This window comes from Anolis sagrei, chromosome 10 (assembly GCF_037176765.1).
Source record: "Anolis sagrei isolate rAnoSag1 chromosome 10, rAnoSag1.mat, whole genome shotgun sequence".
Lineage (NCBI taxonomy): Eukaryota > Metazoa > Chordata > Lepidosauria > Squamata > Dactyloidae > Anolis > Anolis sagrei.
In genome coordinates this window covers 10,458,982-10,479,527 of record NC_090030.1, presented here as the reverse complement: position 1 = coordinate 10,479,527, position 20,546 = coordinate 10,458,982, and the positions used below count along the sequence as shown (strand labels likewise).

Genomic DNA, 20,546 nt, shown 5'->3' with positions numbered 1-20,546 from the left:
AGTGGTGCCAGACTGCGCAGGCGCACCGCTAGGGTCGCCGAACACATTTAAGGCAAAGAGGGGGCGTGGCCCAACTGATCGACGTCACATGAGGGGCGGGGTTCAGCTGAGCGACGTCACGCGGGGCGGGGATCGGTGAACAGTGAAAGTGGTGTCAGACTGCGCAGGATACACTGAAAGCAAAGAGGGGGCGGGGCCGAGCTGGTGACGTCATGTGAGGGGCGGAGTCCTGCTGTGCGACGTCACGCGGGGCGGGGCTCGGTGAACAGTGAAAGTGGTGCCAGACTGCGCAGGCGCACCCTAAGGTCGCAGAATACACTGAAAGCAAAGCGGGGGCGGGGACCCGCTGAATGACGTCACGCGAGGGGCGGGGCCCAGCTGAGCGACGTCACGCGGGGCGGGGCTCGGTGAACAGTGAAAGTGGTGCCAGACTGCGCAGGCGCACCCCTAAGGTCGCAGAATACACTGAAAGCAAAGAGGGGGCGGGGGTCTGGCCGAGTGACGTCACGCGGGGGGCGGGGCCCGGCGACCAGCAGTGAAAGTGGTGCCAATCTTCTTAGAACAAGGCAAAGGGGGCGGGGCCCGGCTGAATGACGTTGCGCCGGGGGCGGGCCCTGCCGAGCGACGTCACGCGGGGGCGGGGCCCGGCCTCTTTGCGGATCTACAACAGCTCCGCCAATCGCGAGCTTTGGTCCGCGCCTGCGCACTGCCGTCCAAGCCGGCAGCGACAGCCTGTCCCACTTTCTCCGGAGTGAGGGACTTGCCGGACCGGGTTGCTCCGTTCTTCTGAGGGCGAGGAGTGAGGCCGCGCCCGGGAAGGCGCCGCCGCCTCCCTTCCTCGGCCGCCATGTCAGCCTTGAGCTGGAAGCCGTTCGTGTACGGCGGGCTGGCCTCGCTCGTGGCCGAGTTTGGTGAGTGGAGGAAGGGAGGGGCGGCGTGAGGGAGGAGCGGGTCGCATCTGCGCATGCGCGCCAGGCTCCTTCTCCCTTCTCAGTGACCGCGGGATGTAGGCCACACCTTTCCGGTTGCTTAGTAACGGCGAGCTGCTTTCCCCGCGGCCTGTGGAGCCTGCGCTCAATTGCTTTGCGGCTTTCTTCTGTATTCTCCAACCCTTGTTAGGACCGCCTTCCAACTGCGTTGCAAAACCCAGTAACTCTGCCTGAGGCCCCTTCCACGCAGACACACAATCCTGAAAATCAAGGCAGGAGATCACACTATATCTGCTTGGAACTGGGTTATCTGAGTCCACACTGCCAGATAATCCAGTTCAATTTGAATTTTATACAGCTGTGTGGAAGAGGCCTAATTTGAGGGATCTTTCAGGAGCAAAATGATGATGTCTCTCTGGTCCCTTCCACACATCTGTATAAAATCCACATTAAACTGGATTATATGGCAGTGTGGACTCAGATAATCCAGTTCAAAGCAGATATTGTGGGTTATCTGCCTTGATATTCTGGGTTATATGACTGTGTGCAAGGGCCCTCTGATCCCCGTTTTCTAGGTTTTCTACTGCGGCATACATTTTTATGGATATACTTAGGTGTATAATCTTGGTCCACATATGGATGTTTGCTTAATGGCTCAGTTAATATTCCATTAGAAAGGAACTTGCAAAATGTCCAAAATGGTTTCTAGGTGTAAAACAAGCTTTAAATGAAACAACAGTAAGTTTTTTTAAAAAAGAGATTGGGGCGCAATTTTGTTGTTGTTCATTCATTCAGTCGTTTCCAACTCTTTGTGACCTCATGGACCAGCCCACGCCAGAGCTCCCTGTCGGCCGTCACCGCCCCCAGTGCCTTCAAGGTCAATCCAGTCACTTCAGGGATACCCTCCATCCGTCTTGCCCTTGGTCGGCCCCTCTTCCTTTTTCCTTCCATTTTTCCCAGCATGATTGTCTTCTCTAAGCTTTCCTGTCTTCTCATGATGTGGCCAAAGTACTTCATCTTGGCCTCTACTATCCTTCCCTCCAATGAGCTGTCGGGCTTTATTTCCTGGAGAATGGACTGGTTGGATCTTCTCACGGTCCAAGGCACTCTCAGAACTTTCTTCCACCACCAGCATTCAAAAGCGCCTCTCTTCCTTCGCTCAGCTTTCCTTATGGTCCAGCTCTCACATCCGTAGGTGACTATGGGGAATATCATTGCTTTGACTATGCAGATCTTCGTTGCCAGTCTGATGTCTCTACTCTTCATTATTTTATCGAGACTGGACATTGCTCTCCTCCCAAGAAGGAAGTGTCTCCTGATTTCCTGGCCACAGTCTGCGTCTGCAGTAATCTTTGCACCTAGAAATACAAAGTCTGTCATGGCCTCCATGTTTTCTCCCTCTATTTCCCAGTTGTCAGTCATCCTCACTTTCGGCCATCAGAGTGGTGTCATCTGCATATCTAAGGTTGTTAATGTTTCTTCCAGCAATTTTCACCCCAGCCTTGCATTTGTCAATCCCTGCACATCGCATGATGTGTTCTGCATACAAGTTGAATAGGTTGGGGGAGAGGATACAACCCTGCCGTACGCCTTTCCCAATCTTGAACCAGTCTGTTCTTCCATGATCATTTCTGACTGTTGCTACTTGCTTTTTATACAGATTTCTCAGGAGAGGGACAAGGTGATTTGGTATGCCCATACCATCATGAACTTGCCACAATTTATTATGATACATACAGTTAAAGGCTTTCGAATAGTCAATGAAACAGAAATAGATGTTTTTCTGAAACTCCCTGGCTTTCTCCATTATCCAGCATCCAGATATTGGCAATCTGGTCTCTCGTTCCTCTGCTTTTTCTAAACCCAGCTTGTACATCTGGCAACTCTCTCTCTACGTCTTGCTGGAGTCTTCCTTGCAGGATCTTGAGCATGACCTTCCTGGCATGAGAAATAAGGCCACTTTACAGAAGTTTGAGCAGTCTTTAGCATTTCCCTTTTTTGGTATGGGGATATAAGAGTATGTGTGTGTGTGGGGGGGGGGGGTGCGATAGACAACACAAACACACAATTGAACACAGTCTTGTCGGTGGTGATTCATGCCATAGTTTCATTAACATTTGATTAGTGTAATGCTTTATAGAGGCAAGGGGCCCTTCCACACAGCCCTATATCCCAGAATCTCAGAGCAGAAAATCCCACGATATCTGCTTTGAACTGCGTTATCTGAGTCTACACTCAGATAATGTGGGATTTTCTGCCTTGATATTCTGGGGTATAGGGCTGTGCAGAAGGGCCCTGGGTCTCCATCACTGTATAATATAATATGATATTATAATTATATATTTATATTACATGTAATATTTTTAATAATAATATAATTGGTATAGTATAATATAGCAATATTTAAAACTGATATTGTACTATGCTAATAATATATTATATTGTATGTATATATACCTTGTAAGCCGCTCTGAATCCCTTCGGGGTGAGAAGGGCGGCATATAAATGTCGTAAATTAAATAAACAAATAAATAAATAAACAATCCAGTTTCTGAATCCAGATTATTTCATTTGAACTTGATTATATGAGGCCCCTTCTACATTGCCATATAATCCAGGATACCAAGGCAGATAATCCACATTATCTTCTTTGAACTGGGTTAGCTAAGTCTACACTGCCATATAATCCAGTTCAAAACAGATAATCTGGATTTTATACAGCTGTGTAAAGGGGGCCTAGAAGCTATGTGTGATCCCAGAACAGAGCTGCAAGTGTATTGCATCACTTCTGCAACATTATCAGTTTCCAGGCACGTGTCAGTTATTACCTTTAAGGCTCTAAAAATGCTTGTATCCTTAGAACCTTTCTGCATTGCCATATAATCCACATTATCACATCAGATAATCTACATTATCTGCTTTGAACTGGATCATATGAGTCTACACTGCCATATAATCCAATTCAAATAAAATAATCTGGATTTTATATGGCAGTGTAAAAGGGGCCTTAGTGGCAGCATATATGATGTAACAAGAAATGGCACCTTCTGAATTCCAGTATTTTGGAACATATTGCCCTTGGAAGCATGGGTATCAACTGTCCCTGACAACATCATCATTATTGGGGACAGCTGATTATAATTATAATTATTATTATTTTATTTCTTACTTGCCTCTCAGTGTGTCTCAAGGCTAGTTATAACATAGCTTAAAATATATAATCATTATATAAAATACACTTACTAAAATGTAATTCTACAAAGTACATTTATGAAAATACTCAGAACAAATAATAAAATATAGTGAACACCAGATGCAAGTTTAAAATTCATGATTAAAACCAACTGTCAAGGCTTTGTGTTGATGTTGTTTAAGGATTGTTTTGTCTATCACCTTTCTGTTTTTGTTGTATGCTCATTGTTCTATATTCATGGCGGTTTTATCTTTCATTATCAATTTCAAGCAGTGGAAAGGCTCTAGAAGGGTAGATAGAAATTTCTATATTGTTATATATGTAATACTTTATTAATAATAACGTAATGTTTTCACATTAAGATCGGATAGCTTTTGATTTGTTCTTGGAAAATAGAAATCAAATGGTAGTTCCTTCTGGCTGAGCCAGCAGAATGTGCCTTGCTTTATTGTGTGGATCGGAAGTCTGATCTGATATATCTTTCAAACCTCTGTATGTGTGTTTGAGTGGACTTCAGTCTGAAAAAGCTTGTACCACATTCTGTCCACAAGATGTCACAAGACTCCTTTTTGTTGTTGTTGTTTCTTTTTTTTTCTCTTTCTCCATCAAATCCTTCTTTTGACAGTCACTCTTGATTGTGATCTGGGCTTTACTCTCCCTAAATAATAGTGAGAGCAGTACTATAGTGAATACTTCATATCTAAATCAAAGACAATTTTTAAAGCCAAAATTATGATTCAGGCCCCAAAATCCATGATTCCAGGCCTTTCCGCCAATGCAACCTAGGTTCCTCCCCCAAGGAAGGCATTCTGTTCAAAAAAGGGAATTGTTTCTTTCCCAATAAGGTTAGTACTCACATTGACCTGTGGATGAGTCACCCAGTATTTTTAGGCTGCGTTTTGGAAATTATAGGACTGTACGTGAATATATGGGATAGGTAACTCCCCACATATAAAAAGTTTACCTTGAAGTGTTGTTGGTTCATCTGTGTAAATATAAGGCTCTCTTCCACACAGCTGAATAAATTCCCACATTATCTACTTTGAATGGCAATATATGGCAGTGTGGACTCAGAACCCTTCCACATACCCATATAACCCAGAATATCTGCTTTAAACTGGGGCCCCTTCCACACAGCTGAATAAAATCACACATTATCTGCTTTGTACTGGAATATATGGCAGTGTGGACTCACATAACCCACTTCAAAGCAGATATTGTGGGATTTCTACCTTGATATTCTGTGTTATGTGGCAGGGTGGGAGGGCCCTAAGTTATCAGAGTTCACACAGCCATATATCACAGTTCAAGGTAGATAATGTGGAATTTTATTCAGCGGTGTGGAAGGGGCCACAGATAACCCAGTTCAAATCAGATATTGTGGGATTTTTTTGCCTTGATATTCTGGGATATAGGGCTGTGTGGAAGGGTCCAAATATTCCCTACATAAGACACTTATTCATTTGTTTTTCCTTTCAAGTAATAATTAGCATTTATATATGTGCTTGTCTTTGTATCCTAAAATGATGTTCTACCTAATTGTATTATCATTTCATATAAGAATTTTGTTATTTCCCATTTTCTGTTCCTTTGCCCATTTGGATGTATGTGTGACTTTACCATGTCGAAGGAAGCCAGCCAGTATGTAGCTGTTTAAAATACTCAAAATGATTTTAATATATTTCCAGTAATCCTTACATCTGTGTAAGGTAGGTCAGTATTATTGTAGAATGGAGGGTTAAAGTTGAAGTGGGAGCGGACTTTCTTTCTCATTTATCATGATAGTGAAGGAGCCTGATTTACTGATTGCTGGCGCTCCATGCAGCCATGCTGGCCACATGACCTTGGAGGTGTCTTCAGACAACACCAGCTCTTCAGCTTAGAAATGGAGATGAGTACCAACCCGCAGAGTTGGACACAACTGGACTTAATGTCAGGGGAAAACCTTTACCTTTCCATTCCAGTAGATTCAAACTGACAGTGGTAGCAGCAATAAGAGTTTGCATCTAACGTTTCTGCAGAATTGCGTAATAGAAAGAATGGTGATATTGAGGTTCTTCTTCTGCTAATATCATTGTGATGCTTTGCAATAATCGGATGTAACCTCACTACATTGAACATTTCACCTTGGAGTAGTGTTGGTTCAGTTCTGTAATGTAAGACTCTATAAATAAATGCTGTAGTCACTGCGTAATTCTGCTTTTGAAGAGACATCGTTGCTCAGCACTTGGATGAAAGACTGCCTGAGAATCCCCTTGTGCTGCTTGAATGAGTGTAAAATGCAACTGGAACAAATATAACTTGGATGAATTAGATTAGCTCAGGCTATGGCTGGACTGTGTAGAATGGAAAATAAATCCTTGAGCTTCTCTGCATCCTAGTCAAATCTGTGCATCCTTATTGTGTGGTGGGGGAAGTTACCCAGTCACTGTGTTGTCTGAACCATGGCCTGTTTTGTTTTATTCTCTTTCAGGGACCTTCCCTGTAGATCTCACCAAAACGCGACTTCAAGTCCAAGGCCAAAGCATTGATGCCCGTTTCCGAGAGATCAAGTACCGGGGCATGTTCCATGCCTTGTTCCGCATCTCTAGGGAGGAAGGCATTCTAGCGCTATATTCTGGGTAAAGTTATGTCCCTCTCATTCCTTCCAGTCATCCTCATTACTTCATATATCTACCTCTCAAAGTAGAGGTTCAAAAGCCTTTAGATATTATGAGCTAGAGGTGGGGGTTGGGACATGAGATAGAATCGTGCTGTGGATCTGAGCTTATTTTCTTTCCATCTATTACAGGATTGCTCCAGCCTTGTTAAGACAAGCGTCCTATGGCACCATAAAAATTGGTATATATCAAAGTTTAAAGCGGCTTTTTGTGGATCGTTTAGAAGGTGAGTGTGTCAGGAAGGTATTACGGACTTTTCAGCTGCAGGGAGAGGCATATAATAAATACGCTATTAATATTCTTAATCTTGATTGCGATGGCAATGCAATAATGGTGCTATGTGTAATTATGATGAATTTGTCATGTACCCTTTTCTGTCTCTTGTGACTAATATAACGTTTCAGATCTCCAAAGTGTACAAGTTTGATTCCAAAATTCAAAATTGCATTCAAAGGTGTTACAGAAATTGACTGCTATTATAAAAGACCAACATGTGTCAAAGTAGAAGAGATGTTTTCTTTCTTCCTTCAATTTTTTTAAGGGAAAGAGAACTACCTTGCTGTTTACCCAAGTGATTACATATTGGCAAGACTTGGTCCAAAAATGAAATTCTAATTGACTCAGTAGTTGTTGCCTGAATCTGATTTCTATGGTGTTGGGTGCTGCATGCAGGAAACTTCTGTGATGGACACTATGCATGTTACTCCAGTGGGAATAACAATTGTGTTCCATGAAAATTACTGAATTTGGAAATATTCTGGTCATAATTCAAGATGGGGAGACTACTAGTGTCATATTGGTTTGTTTCATGCCATTCTTTCTATCACTTCTTTTGAACCACAATTCAGTTTCTCTACAGTACGGTGCTTTTTCTTACCTTTTAGAGGAAATTTGCACGTATTGCTTGACCAAAACATTATTATATTGGTACTCCCGTCACCTCCAGGCTTCAGATATTTAAACTATGGTGTAGATCAGTGATTCCCAACCCTTTTTTGACGAGGACCCACACTCCAACATTAGTACCAAAAAGTTATGAATCAGTTATTGATTAACTTTAGATTTAGTTTAGTTATTTGGGGTGCTGATTCAGAAAATTGTATTGGATAGACCACATCAGCTCTAGTTTCTGATACAGAACATATACCATCCAGTAGTTACCATCTGCTCAGCCACAGAAAACCATAAATCTTGATACTATAAGAGGGTTTTGTGAGATAATAATAATAAAATAAAACTTTATTTATACCCCGCTCCATCTCCCCCAGGGGGACTCGGTGCGGCTTACATGAGGCCACGCCCATTGATACAATACAAGCAATATAACACAAAACACAATAAAACGAGCAAAATACATAAAATGCAAAATCAAAATAATATACAACACAACAATATAAAATCAAACATTAAAAACACAGGGAATTTCACTAGGAGATAGGACAGTGTAACTTATAAGGAGGAGGCTCCAAGAATGAGGAAGGATTTCATTGCACAACCCATAAAATAAAGTGCGCCTAAGGACATTTTGTGCAAAGTGTGGTCAGGAAGAATCTTGCATTCAATCAATGAAGGCACATTGGAATAACCAGGTTTTCACATTCTTCCTAAAGATTGCCAGTGTAGGGGCTTGTCTAATGTCTCTGGGGAGTGAGTTCCAGAGCCGGGGGGGCACCACAGAGAAGGCCCTCTCTCTCGTCCCCGCAAGTTGCACCTGCGATGCGAGCGGGAGCGAAAGGAGGGCCTCTCCGGAGGATCGAAGGGATTGCATGGGTTTGTAGATGGAAATACGGTCAGTCACTCTCATTGCAGTAGTGTAGTAATGATGAGGCCGCTGACCGTATTTTAGTTTTTGTGGACCACTGGTGTAGATTGTAACTATCTGTAGAGTTTACAACAATTGAACTTTATGCTGTGATTGATATCTAGTGGTCATGCCTCCCTGCTTATCTTTTCACTGTCCCATGAGGTTACCTCTGCAGATATGCTGTTTTGTGGTCTTTCTGCTTGTGGGTACGATGTCCTAAATGTTTGTTTCCCCGCAGGCCCAGGGCAACCAGTGACCCGGTCTCCTTTGGAGAGTGCTGCGGTCAGTACTTCTGCCCTTCCCAGCATAACTCCGCTCTAACTCTTAGCTTTTCTTCTCTGAACTAACTGCCTTATCAACTTTACTGGGTTTTTTTCCCATTCTACTCCCAATTAAAGTTCTTTGAGGGAACCTTTAAGTTGGGTGGCACTTCTTGACATGGGTTGGGCAACTTACAGGTGTAGAGAGTCCGACTGGCCTGCTAGGGGATTTAGCATATCACTTCCACCTGCTTAAATGATTTTTTAAATTAACCCCCCCCCCCCCCCCCAAAAATACTCAGAAGGCACGTGGGAGAATATTGGTGCTCTCTGGGCCTACTTTTTGTAACCCTAAGTGATCCAAAAGTTTTTGTTGAGCTCTAGGTGTCTACAAATAGCGTTGGAATGCTATCTGCCACCCTCAGGGTTCACGTTCCCCACTCTGCTGGGTTGGCTGACAACTGCCGTGAAGAGCAAGATAATGGGAACCAGCTCCTTCCTTTGTGTTATCAACCATGACAATTGCTTTGATTAGAATTCAACAGAGATATATTGTTGTCCTTAATGCCATGTGTCCAGTAGAGGAGGCTGGGAAGCTGGCGTCTTTTGTCTTCAAGTAGCATTTGATCTTTCATCACTTTCACTTTTCCTTCTTGAAAATCTGATCTTTCTTCTTGTGATATAATATTTAAAATATGATATAATCATTTTTCCAATTGCAGATGAAACGTTACTGATCAATGTTATCTGTGGGGTAGTATCAGGAGTCATATCCTCTGCACTGGCAAACCCAACAGATGTTCTGAAGGTAAGAGGGGCTTACTATACTTAAAGTCTTCTTTCTTATTTGAGCCATTTTTCAATGAACTAGCCATCCCCTGCCACACGTTGCTGTGGCCCACATGAGGTTTTTGTGCGGGAGGTTTGCCTCAATTCTATCGTTGGTGGGATTCAGAATGCTCTGTGATTGTAGGTGAACTATAAATCCCAGCAACTACAACTCCCAAATGTCAAGATTCTATTTTCCCCAAACTCCACCAGTGTTCACATTTGGGCATATAGAGTTTTCGTGTAGAGTTTGGTCCAGATCCATCGTTGTTTGAGCCCACAGTGCTCTGTGGATGTAGCTGAACTACAACTCCCAAACTGAAGGTCCATGCCCACCACACCCTTCCAGTATTTTCTGTTGGTCATGGGAGAACTGTGTGCCAAGTTTGGTTCAATTCCATCGTTGGTGGGGTTCAGAATGCTCTTTGTTGGTGAACTATAAATCCCAGCAACTACAACTCCCAAATGACAAAATCATTTTTTTTGAGTGAAGGACATACATTGGGTTGTTAGGTGTCTTATGTCCAAAATTGGTGTCAATTCGTCCAGTGGTTTTTGAGTTCTCTTAATCCCACAAACGAGCATTGCATTTTTATTTATATAGATTGCTTTGTTTTGTTTCCACAACATGACAGTTTTCTACAGCTACTATTTTAAGTAACACTCATTATTCTAAGAACAAGACCAACAGTGAATAATCAATCTTTAACAATATTACTAAATTATTAACACTTGTGTGATTTAAATTGTTTTTGTATATGTTTCTGTCTTTTGGACAAAATTTGAGCAAGTGTATCTTTATCTCAGCCATATTGCTTGATGTTTGTTTACAATTGTGACTTTTATATTTTCATATTTGATGTTTTAATCTGTTACGTTTTATTGTAATTTTTGGGCTAGTCCCTTGTAGTCCCCTTGGGGAGATGATTGGTGAGGTATAAAAATAAAGTTGTTGTTATTATTATATTATAATTCAGAAATAAGAATCAAACAAAATCTCATCTTTTTCACCTCTGTTTAAGACTTCAGAAGACCTGTTCTTCCTTTGATGTGATTACCCTTTGTCTGGTTTGGGTTTTTTCCCCGTCTCCTTGAAAAATTGCACCCTTGGAAAGAACAAAAGAAACTGGTTTAGATATTATTTTAGATTAGAGTAGGAACATCCTGCAACCCTCAACCTACTTTTAAAGTACATCATCTGTTCAGACCTCTAGCCAAGAGTATTCTGTGTCTCTCCTTTCAGTTCTCAAGATGGGGAGAGGAAAGAAAGATCTTGCCTTCTACTGGCTCCAGAATGCCACTCTCGGGAGATTGGCTGGGTAGAGTATGACCCACTTATGGGTTATGGATTGAGGACCAATTAAGTCAGGCAAGAGAATTTGAGAGGCTTGTGCTCAGTCCCATAAAGGGCTTGAAGTATTGATGGCTTAGCATCTCAGTTTTCCAAGCATGTATTTTGGGTTACAGTTGACTCTTTCATATTTTCAGGAACATTACTGATTTGCTTCCCTGACACAGAAGTCACTTGCTGATCTTCCATCTCCTTTTTAGATCCGAATGCAAGCTCAGGGCAGTCTGTTCCAGGGTGGAATGATTGGAAGCTTCATAGACATCTATCAGCAGGAAGGCACGCGGGGGCTCTGGCGGGTAAGTGGTGCTTGAGGGGCCCCCCAGCCCTTTTCCCACAAGAACAAAAAAAAGATTAAGGCAATACTGTTATATTTGCAGTTGATTTAGTACTGGGTGACTCAATAATTGAATTATTGAATTTTCCAGATGTTTATTCTTAACATTTCTTAGAAGATCTTTTTTTTTAGCTATCTCACTTGCAAGATATATATACATACAATGTATTATGTTATTAGCATGGCACAATATCAGTATTAAATATTATTATTTTGTACTATACCATTATACTGTACTATTATTAGTAATATTACATGTAATATAAATATATAATTATAATATCATATTATTATTTGTATTATATTGCATTTGTTGTTCATTCGTTCAGTTGTCTCCGACTCTTCGTGACCTCATGGACCAGCCCAAGCCAGAGCTCCCTGTTGGCCATCACCACCCCCAGCTCCTTCAAGGTCAGTCCAGTCACTTCAAGGATGCCATCCATCCATCTTGCCCTTGGTCGGCCCCTCTTCCTTTTGCCTTCCACTTTCCCCAGCATAATTGTCTTCTCTAGGCTTTGCTGTCTCCTCATGATGTGGCCAAAGTACTTCAGCTTTGTATATAAATATTATATGTATCTACAATATAATATATTGCATTACATGGAGCCCCCAGTGGCGCAGTGAGTTAAACCCTTGTGCTGGCAGGACTGAAGACCAACAGGTCGCAGGTTCGAATCCGGGGAGAGCGCGGATGAGCTTCTCCATCTGCATGAGAAGCGGGGACATGAGAGAAGCCTCCCACAAGGATGATAAAACTTCAAAACATCCGGGCATCTCCTGGGCAACGTCCTTGCAGATGGCTAATTCTCTCACACCAGAAGTGACTTGCAAAACGAAAAAAAATACATTATATTATATTATTAGCATAGCACAGGATGACAGGGTGGAACAGTGATACCTTAAGAGTTTAATTTGTTCTGTGACTGAGCTCTGCAGTCAAATCGCTCTTATCTCAAAGTGAATTTTCCTACTGAAATGCAATTAATCTGTCCTGCCCCCTCCATATTTTTGTTACATGCGTTTAAATAAGAAAATGTACTTTATAAATAACAAGTAATGTATAAATGCACACTCACATGAAATAATAAAAAGAAAGATGGACTTTAAAATGGTAAATACTCAAAGATGTGGCAAGGAAGCACATTTAAGGCAACAAAATATGTGTTGGCCAATGTAACAGTAAGCAAAACATGCACCTTCACAGAGAACATTAAAAAAAGAAAGATCAAATGGTGGAAGCACAAAGTTGGGACAACGAAGCACAAATTGATGAGGCAAAAGCATAATTTTCTTCATACTGTATTCTTTCCAGCCTCTCTCCCTCTCTCTCTTCATGAAACCAAACATACCAGGAATAAAAAACCACACAAAATCAACTAACCCAAAGTTCCTCAAAGCGGACAAGAGCAAAGTGGACAGCAATCCGTCAAAGTGGACAAGAGCACAAAGCACAGTGGCTGCTCCCTGAAGCCCTAAAGTCTTGTACTCTTACACTAGTGCAGTAGTTCTCAATGTGTGGGTTCCTAGGTGTTTTGGCCCACAATTTCCAGAAATCCCAGCCAGTTTACCAGCTGTTAGGATTTCTGGGAGTTGAAGGCCAAAATATCTGGGGACCCACAGATTGAGAAGCACTACACTAGTGCTTCCAGTGGTGCTAGCTCTTAACACAAAACACTGCTTGTATATCAAAGAAAAACCTGGGCTGAGTGACAGCTCTTACCTCAATATTTTTTTAAATTGGGAAGCTCTTACGTAGAGGTCCCACTGTTGATTTAAAAATGTTTTTTCCCAATGTAGAAAGCAATAGAATCCAATGTAATAGTAAAACTGGGCAGTAGGTGCAAACCTCTTTCTTCTCTGCCTGCAAATCTTCATCCTTCCTTGTCATTTTCTTTGAACTGACTCATTTCAAGAATTTCTTTGTTACAACATTTGGAACTGGAATGAACTTCTAGACATTCTAGCCCCTGTCAACTCCTGCACCTGTGGCTGCCACTCTTCCACGTCCCAAGCCACTCTCTGTTGCCCAGAACTAAGTCAGCGTTACCAGACCTTGCTAATCTTAACGGTATCTCCATACACTTAAAGGGGACGAGTTTTGGCTCATTTCCTGTGACTCGTAAATCAGCTTGCTTGTGCGGTGGGGTGTCTCTGCTTCTGCCTTGCGGATCGAATCGGCCTAATTTCTGTTGCCCCGTTAGAGGCTTAACCACCCTGTCAGCTTGGTTGCATGCCTAGCAAAGTGTTGGAGTGGGAGGAAGATGAGCTTGACTTGGAAGCCTGCAGGAAGTAGCAGTCATTCCCCTTCTTCTCACTCCATTCCTCCTTTTTACCTCTTTGTCCTAGAAAATACATCTCAGGCATAGCTGCCTTGAGTCCCCTGAGAGAGAAAGCTAGCGTGTAAAGAAAGTTAATAATTATTTTTATTTCCAGTATTTCTACCCCGTTCCTTCTCGACACTTGAAAGGGGAATCAGGATAGCTTACATATGGCAACAATTCGATGCCACTACATATAACAAAGCAATGTAACAACAATTAAAACAATAAATAGAACATTAATTAAAACGGTAAAAACGGTATTAACAGCCATATCACCATTCCAGTTGAATTCAATATCCAAAGTGCTATTTATGCCTGCTGTCGAAAAGCCTGGTTCCAGAACCATGACTTCAATTTCTTCCTAAAACACAGGAGGGATGAAACCGATCTTACCTTGATGGGAAGCCAGTTTCACAGGTCGGGGGGGGGGGGGGGGCACAGCCGAGAAGATCCTATCTCTCATCCCCACGAGACATATTTGTGATGCTGGCGGGAGCGAGAGCAGGGCCTCCCCGGATGATCTTAAACTACGAGGTTGGATGTAGAGGTAAATGAGTTCGGACAAGTAAGCTGGGCCAGAACCCTATAGGGCTTTATAGGGCAAAACCCACAGTTTGAATTGAGTTTGGAAGTGGATCGGCAGCCAGTGGAGCTGGCACAACAAGGGGGTGGTATGCTCCCTGTATGTCGCTCCAGTTAGTAGTCTGGCTGCAGCCCGTTGGACTAGCTGAAGTTTCTGAACAGTCTTCAAGGGCAGCCCCACATAGAGTGCATTGCAGTAATCTATTTGGGTAACAATAACAACAACAATTTGCTTCTTAGCTTCCTGTTCTCAGGATATTTTTTGAAGATGTTCTTTTTCTCAGAATCCTGGGAGTGAACCTAACAGCCAGTGGACTTTTCTCTTCCAAAAAATTGCAGACATTAAGGCAGCTGAGAACAAGCAAAATGGGGAGTTCCAGCCAAAGACAGCAAAACTGTTACCAAGGCCACTAACTTCCAGGTCTTTCTTTTCCTTTGATAGGGTGTAGTTCCCACGGCCCAGCGAGCTGCCATTGTGGTGGGTGTCGAACTTCCGGTCTACGACATCACCAAGAAGCACTTAATCCTTTCAGGACTCGTGGGGGACACAATTCTCACTCATTTTATGTAAGTGTCTGCCAGCACTGTATGCTTAGCAGCTTATCTTTTGGTTCTCAAAGGCTTTCATGGCCAGAATCACTGGGTTGCTGTGAGTTTTCCGGGCTGTATGGCTATGTTCCAGAAGCATTTTGAGTTTGGCTTGCATGCCCTAAAGCAGGAGTCCTCAAATTACGGCCCGAGGGCCAGATATGGCCCTCCAAGATCAGGGTCAACCTAAGTCTGAAACGACTTGAAAGCACAACAACAACAATCCTATCTCATCAGCCAAAAGCAGGCCCACACTTCTCATTGAAATACTATTAAGTTTATATTTGTTAAAATTGTTCTTCGTTTTAATTATTGTATTGTTTTTAAGTGTATTTTGCACCACAAATAAGATATGTGCGGAGCGCATAGGAATTCATTCATGCTTTTTTCAAATTATAATCTGGCCCTCCAACAGTTTGAGAGACTGTGACCTGGCCCTCTGTTCAAAAAGTTGGAGGGCCCCTGCCCTAAAGACTCAGAAGTGGTTGGTGGTGACTGTGAGTAATGACTGAGTTCATCTGAAGTCTTTGGTTCCCTGCACATGCTTCTGCTCCTGTGTGGAAATTATCTTGGGTCAGTTTTCAGAAGCAATACGAGGAATAATATAAGAAATACACAATGCTAAATGACTTTGTCTGGAGTATAGCATTCACCGTGGTCTTTTATGTGCTTGTCTGTATAGATCGAGTTTTACATGTGGGCTAGCTGGTGCTGTTGCATCAAACCCAGTGGATGTGGTGCGGACTCGTATGATGAATCAGCGGGCCATAGTGGGGAGTGTGGACCTCTACAGGGGCACACTGGACGGCCTGGTAAAGGTAAGGTTTAGAAAACAAAGTGGGGGTGGGGCAAATCCTAAAATGCTTCTGAAATTGTTTGTAAAACTGTAGAAAAAATAACCTGTGTTGGTAAATGTGGGTGTAAGGAGTATTTTTTTGACTTCACAGAAACATACTGTTAAAACATATTCCAGCAGTGAGCATGAAATGCTTTTTTCAGTCCCTTTCTTATACCTAAATGGGAGACCCTGATAGCGCAATGGGTTAAACCCATGTGCTGGCAGGACTGCTGACCAAATGATTGGCAGTTCAAAACCAGGGAGCAGGGTGAGCTCCCGTCTTGTCAGCTCCAGCTTCTCATTCGGGGACATGAGAGAAGCCTTCCACAGGATGGTGACCTATACGGGCATCCTCTGGGCAATGTCTTTGCAGACAGCCAATTCTCTCACACCATAAGCAACTTGCAGTTTTTCAAGTGGCTCCTGACATGAAAAAAACCCTAAATTAACCCATAATGGCCTAAAATCTGTTGTTAATCTTCGAGTGGACCCATTGAATCAGCAGGATTTTCCTTACATTCCAACTCCTCATGCTTTGACTAATTCAGTGGATCTCCTCTAGTACTTTAATATTTCAGTTTTTCTGGAAACAAGATGAAGTAAAGTAGATTTCTCCAGACTGCAAAATCCAAAATCATTTTTTTCTATTCCTATCTCATCCAGGGTTTTATCATTTTATCTTGTGCATTCGGCCCGCCCTTTGTGTTCGACTTTCATTATGTTATTTTGCATTGTTTACGTATTTTGTTCTGAGTTAACGTTTCTGTTGTTGTGTATTTTATCTTGCTGCATTGTATCTTTCAGTCTTGGCCTCATGTTAGCTGTCCCGAGTCCCCTTTGGGGAGATGGTGGCGGGGTATAAATAAAGCTTATATTATTATTATTATTATTATTATTATTATTATTATTATTATTATAAAAGAACAACCTAATTGGATTTGCACCAAAGCCTATGTCTTCTGTAGTTTTCTACCCCAAGCCTCCCATTGGGGTGTTTATATGACATTGAAAAACTGACAGGGACTGCAAACTTGATCCGCGAGAAATATGATTGCCTCCTACTCTGCTATGTATGACTGTAGATCGGAATTAATTCTCTCCTTCCCAGACATGGAAAAGTGAGGGTTTCTTTGCACTGTACAAAGGATTCTTGCCAAATTGGTTGAGGCTGGGCCCCTGGAACATCATTGTATCCTTCTCTGTGTGAAAGGCCATGTTGGGCAAGGGAGGCTTTAAGCCATGGGTAGCTTAAAACTTGTGAAATAGCTCTACTAAAATGTCTCTAGAGCAGTGGTTCTCAACCTTTGGGTCCCCAGATGTCTTGGCCTTCAACTCCCAGAAATCCTAACAGCTGGTGAACTGGCTGGGATTTCTGGGAGTTGTAGGCCAAAACACCTGGGGACCCACAGGTTGAGAGCCATTGCCCTAGACTTTCATGAAGCTGCTTTGTTTGTTCACTGTGTATTTAGGATTCACTGTGTATTTTCTTCCAACATTTCTAACCAGTCTGTTTTTGAAATAAAACATTTCAGAGAGGTAATTGGACTGTTTTACATCTGTTAAACAGGAATGAGTAGAGCTTGTCCTTGTGCTCCATATGGCTCTTGGGGCTTTTCTTTTTCATTCTTCCAGCCTCCTCACCTTCTTTTGCCCCCAAATGTTGAATTTCCCCCACTTTGCCCAGTATGTCATTTCCTGCTGGACAAAGGCCTGTCCTTGATTTAAAATGGTGTAGTGATGACACAATGCAAGGCAGGTATAGGGATTGTGGGAACAAGAGGCAAAATAAAAACAGATTTTGGGGTGAGCAATTGAGCGTGACCAACCAAGGTCTCCTGGTAAGCCAATGTAGCCTTCAACTCCTGGCTGTTGCCCATCCCGGTCTTTAAGATATAGCATGGGTCACTTTCCTAAAAGGTCCAAAGACATAGATTGGAAATGCCATTTTCCACATGACCACAGCTTCAAAAATTGGGATTCTAGGAATTATGTATAAGTATATATATATAATTATTTTAAGTCGCTTATTGAAGCTCTGAATATATACATTTTTGCTTCGTAAAGCAGCCTTCGTAGTCCCCCAAGTCCTAAGTTGTGTAAGTGATCATGTAGTCTAGTGATGTAGATGTCATAGAATGATAGCTAAGGCTATCTAATCCAAGAACAAACCCTATGAGGAGTGGCTTAAAGAGCTGGACATATTTAGTCTGCAGAAGAGAAAGCTGAGAGAAGACATGATGAGGGTCATCTATAAATATGTGAAGGGAAGTCATGGGGAGGAGGGAGCAAGCTTGTTTTCTGCTGCCCTGGAGACTAGAACGTAATGGAGCAATGACTTCAGATCACAGGAAAGGAGATTCCACCTGAACATTAGGAAGAACTTTCTAACAGTGAGAGGTGTTCAGCAGTGGAACTGTCTGCCCTGGAGAGTGGTGGAGGCTCCTTCTTTGGAGACTTTTAAATAGAGGCTGGATGACCATCTGTTGGGGTTGCTTGGAATGCAATTTTCCTGCTTCTTGGCAGAATGGGGTTGGACTCGATGGTCCAGGAGGTCTCTTCCAACACTAGGATTCTATGATTCTAATCCAACCATCTTCTAGTGTACTAAATTCACAGCTGAAGCATCCCTGCCAGATGACCATCTTATCATTTAAAAAAACTAAATAATCCTTTATATCAGAACATTATAGAACATTAATAGATGGCGAGTATTGCACTGTATGCAACAAACACTTGCAAATGTATGTTTACTTAAATAAAATAAAATATTGCTTTAAAAAAACTAAATGAAGAAAAAGTCATCATCTTAAAATATTCCTTTTTTGAAAAACCAAGCACCATTCCTTCAACTCCTACCGCTGTGATGATGAATATGTCTGATTACTTTGAGTGGGGAATTACTTTAGGAGTGAATGCACAGCTCATTCGTAAAACCAGCAGATTTCTAAAATTCCTCCTTGTCTTTGTAATGCCAGCTCACTGAGGAGCATGACTTGTTTTCCATTCTGCTGTGTGCTTCGAGGTGGGAGAGAAAGAGAGGAGTAGAGAGAGATGGAACGGTAAATGCGGCCCGCACGTTTTTCCTTAACTCAATAACAGTTTTTTATCACCTACGAGCAGCTGAAGAGACTCCCTTTCTAGGGACCACTTTGGACTGGTGACCAACGTGCCCTTCCTGCTCACCTCCTCCTCCTCCTCTTCTGCATCTTCATGCTCCTTGGCTGTTCGGACTGTGGCTATCACCCCCATTCTGAATGCTCAGTCTGGGCACGTGGCCTGGATGCTGGGGAGAAAAACACACGGAGGTCTTTTGCATGTGCTTTCCCACAAGGCGAAGAAGGGGAGAGTGTATGGGTCCAAGTCTGTATCTTCTGTGAAGATCTGTGTTCAAGCAGTCCTTCTGGGTGCAGCTGCTTGCAGCGTGGATTTTGCAGCAGGCTGTGCCTTTCCCTTGTCCTGTGCCTCGGGCAAATGGGGGATTCAAGGAGGCTGCTACATTCCCTCCATTGTCACATGACCTTATTAAACTATTTATTGGAGTGCTGTGTCTTCATTACTATTGGATGGATCAATGGTTCCCAGCCTTTTTTTGACCAGGGACCACTCTCCAACATTAGTACCAAAAGGGTTACGAATCAGTTTATGGTCGACTTTAGATTCGCCTTGGTTATTTGGGGTGCTGATTCAGAAAAGAATGCTCTTTGACTGTAGGTGAACTATAAATCCCAGCAACTACAACTCCCAAATGTCAAGATTCTATTTCCCCCAAACTCCACCAGTGTTCACATTTGGGCATATTGAGGATGCTTGTAGAGTTTGATCCAGATCCATCATTGTTTGAGTCCACAGTCATCTTTGGATGTAGGTGAACTACAACTCCAAAACCAAAGGACACTGCCCACCAAACCCTTCCAGTATTTTCTGTTTGTCATGAGAGAACTGTGTGCCAAGTTTGGTTCAATGCCATCGTTGCTGGGGTTCAGAATGTTCTTTGATTGTAGGTGAACTATAAATCCCAGCAACTACAACTCCCAAATGACAAAATCATTTCTTGAGTGAAGGACATACATTGGGTTGTTAGGTGTCTTGTGTCCAAATTTGGTGTCAATTTGTCCAGTGGTTTTTGAGTTCTGTTAATCCCACAAGCGAACATTACATTTTTATTTATATAGATTTATTTATTTATTTCCTGTATTTATACCCCGCCCTTCTCCCCCCGAAGGGGACTCATATGTATGTATGTGTTGGGGTATCCACTTCCACAGACAGCTTTAACTCACAATGCTGAGGAGCCATCAAAAGCCCTCCTTCCAATGACATACATTTGTTTGTTTGTTTGTTTGTTTGTTTATTTATTTATTTATTTACAGTATTTATATTCCACCCTTCTCACCCCACAGGGGACTCAGGGCGGATCACAATGCACACAGACATGGCAAACATTCAATGCCATAGACTCACAACATACATAGACAGAGACACAGAGGCTATTGAACTTTCCAGCTTCATGAGGGTATGCTTTGAATTCTGGCCACCAGGGGAGCTGTCGCTTCACCATCCACTTGTGACACTGATGGAGTACTTCCTCATTCTTTGCACACTGCTGGAGAGTTTTTTATGGCGTCGTAAATTAGTTAAATTAGCCTCCCCGCATAAGCGGTACCTAAATTTCCTACTTGACAGATGCAACTGTCTTTCGGGCTGCAAAGGTCAACAGTAAGCTAGATAAATGGCCAGAAGCTCACTCCAACTCAGGTTGGCTTCGAACTCATGACCTCTCGGTCAGTAGTGATTTTAATGCAGCTGACTCCCAACCAGCTGCGCCACAACCCATTTCAGGTTATAGCGAGCGCAATGA

General features: G+C 42.5%; 1 protein-coding gene across 1 annotated transcript; it reads left to right on the top strand.

Annotated features, from left to right (window-relative positions):
- Positions 1-675: 675 nt before the first annotated feature.
- SLC25A14 (solute carrier family 25 member 14) lies at positions 676-19,227 on the top strand. Its single transcript, XM_060756347.2, has 9 exons — positions 676-911; positions 6,596-6,743; positions 6,914-7,008; positions 9,569-9,654; positions 11,226-11,321; positions 14,705-14,829; positions 15,533-15,668; positions 16,797-16,877; positions 18,788-19,227. The coding sequence occupies exons 1-9, from the start codon at positions 848-850 to the stop codon at positions 18,827-18,829; spliced, it is 873 nt and encodes a 290-aa protein (XP_060612330.1). The 5' UTR covers positions 676-847; the 3' UTR covers positions 18,830-19,227.
- Positions 19,228-20,546: the final 1,319 nt, after the last annotated feature.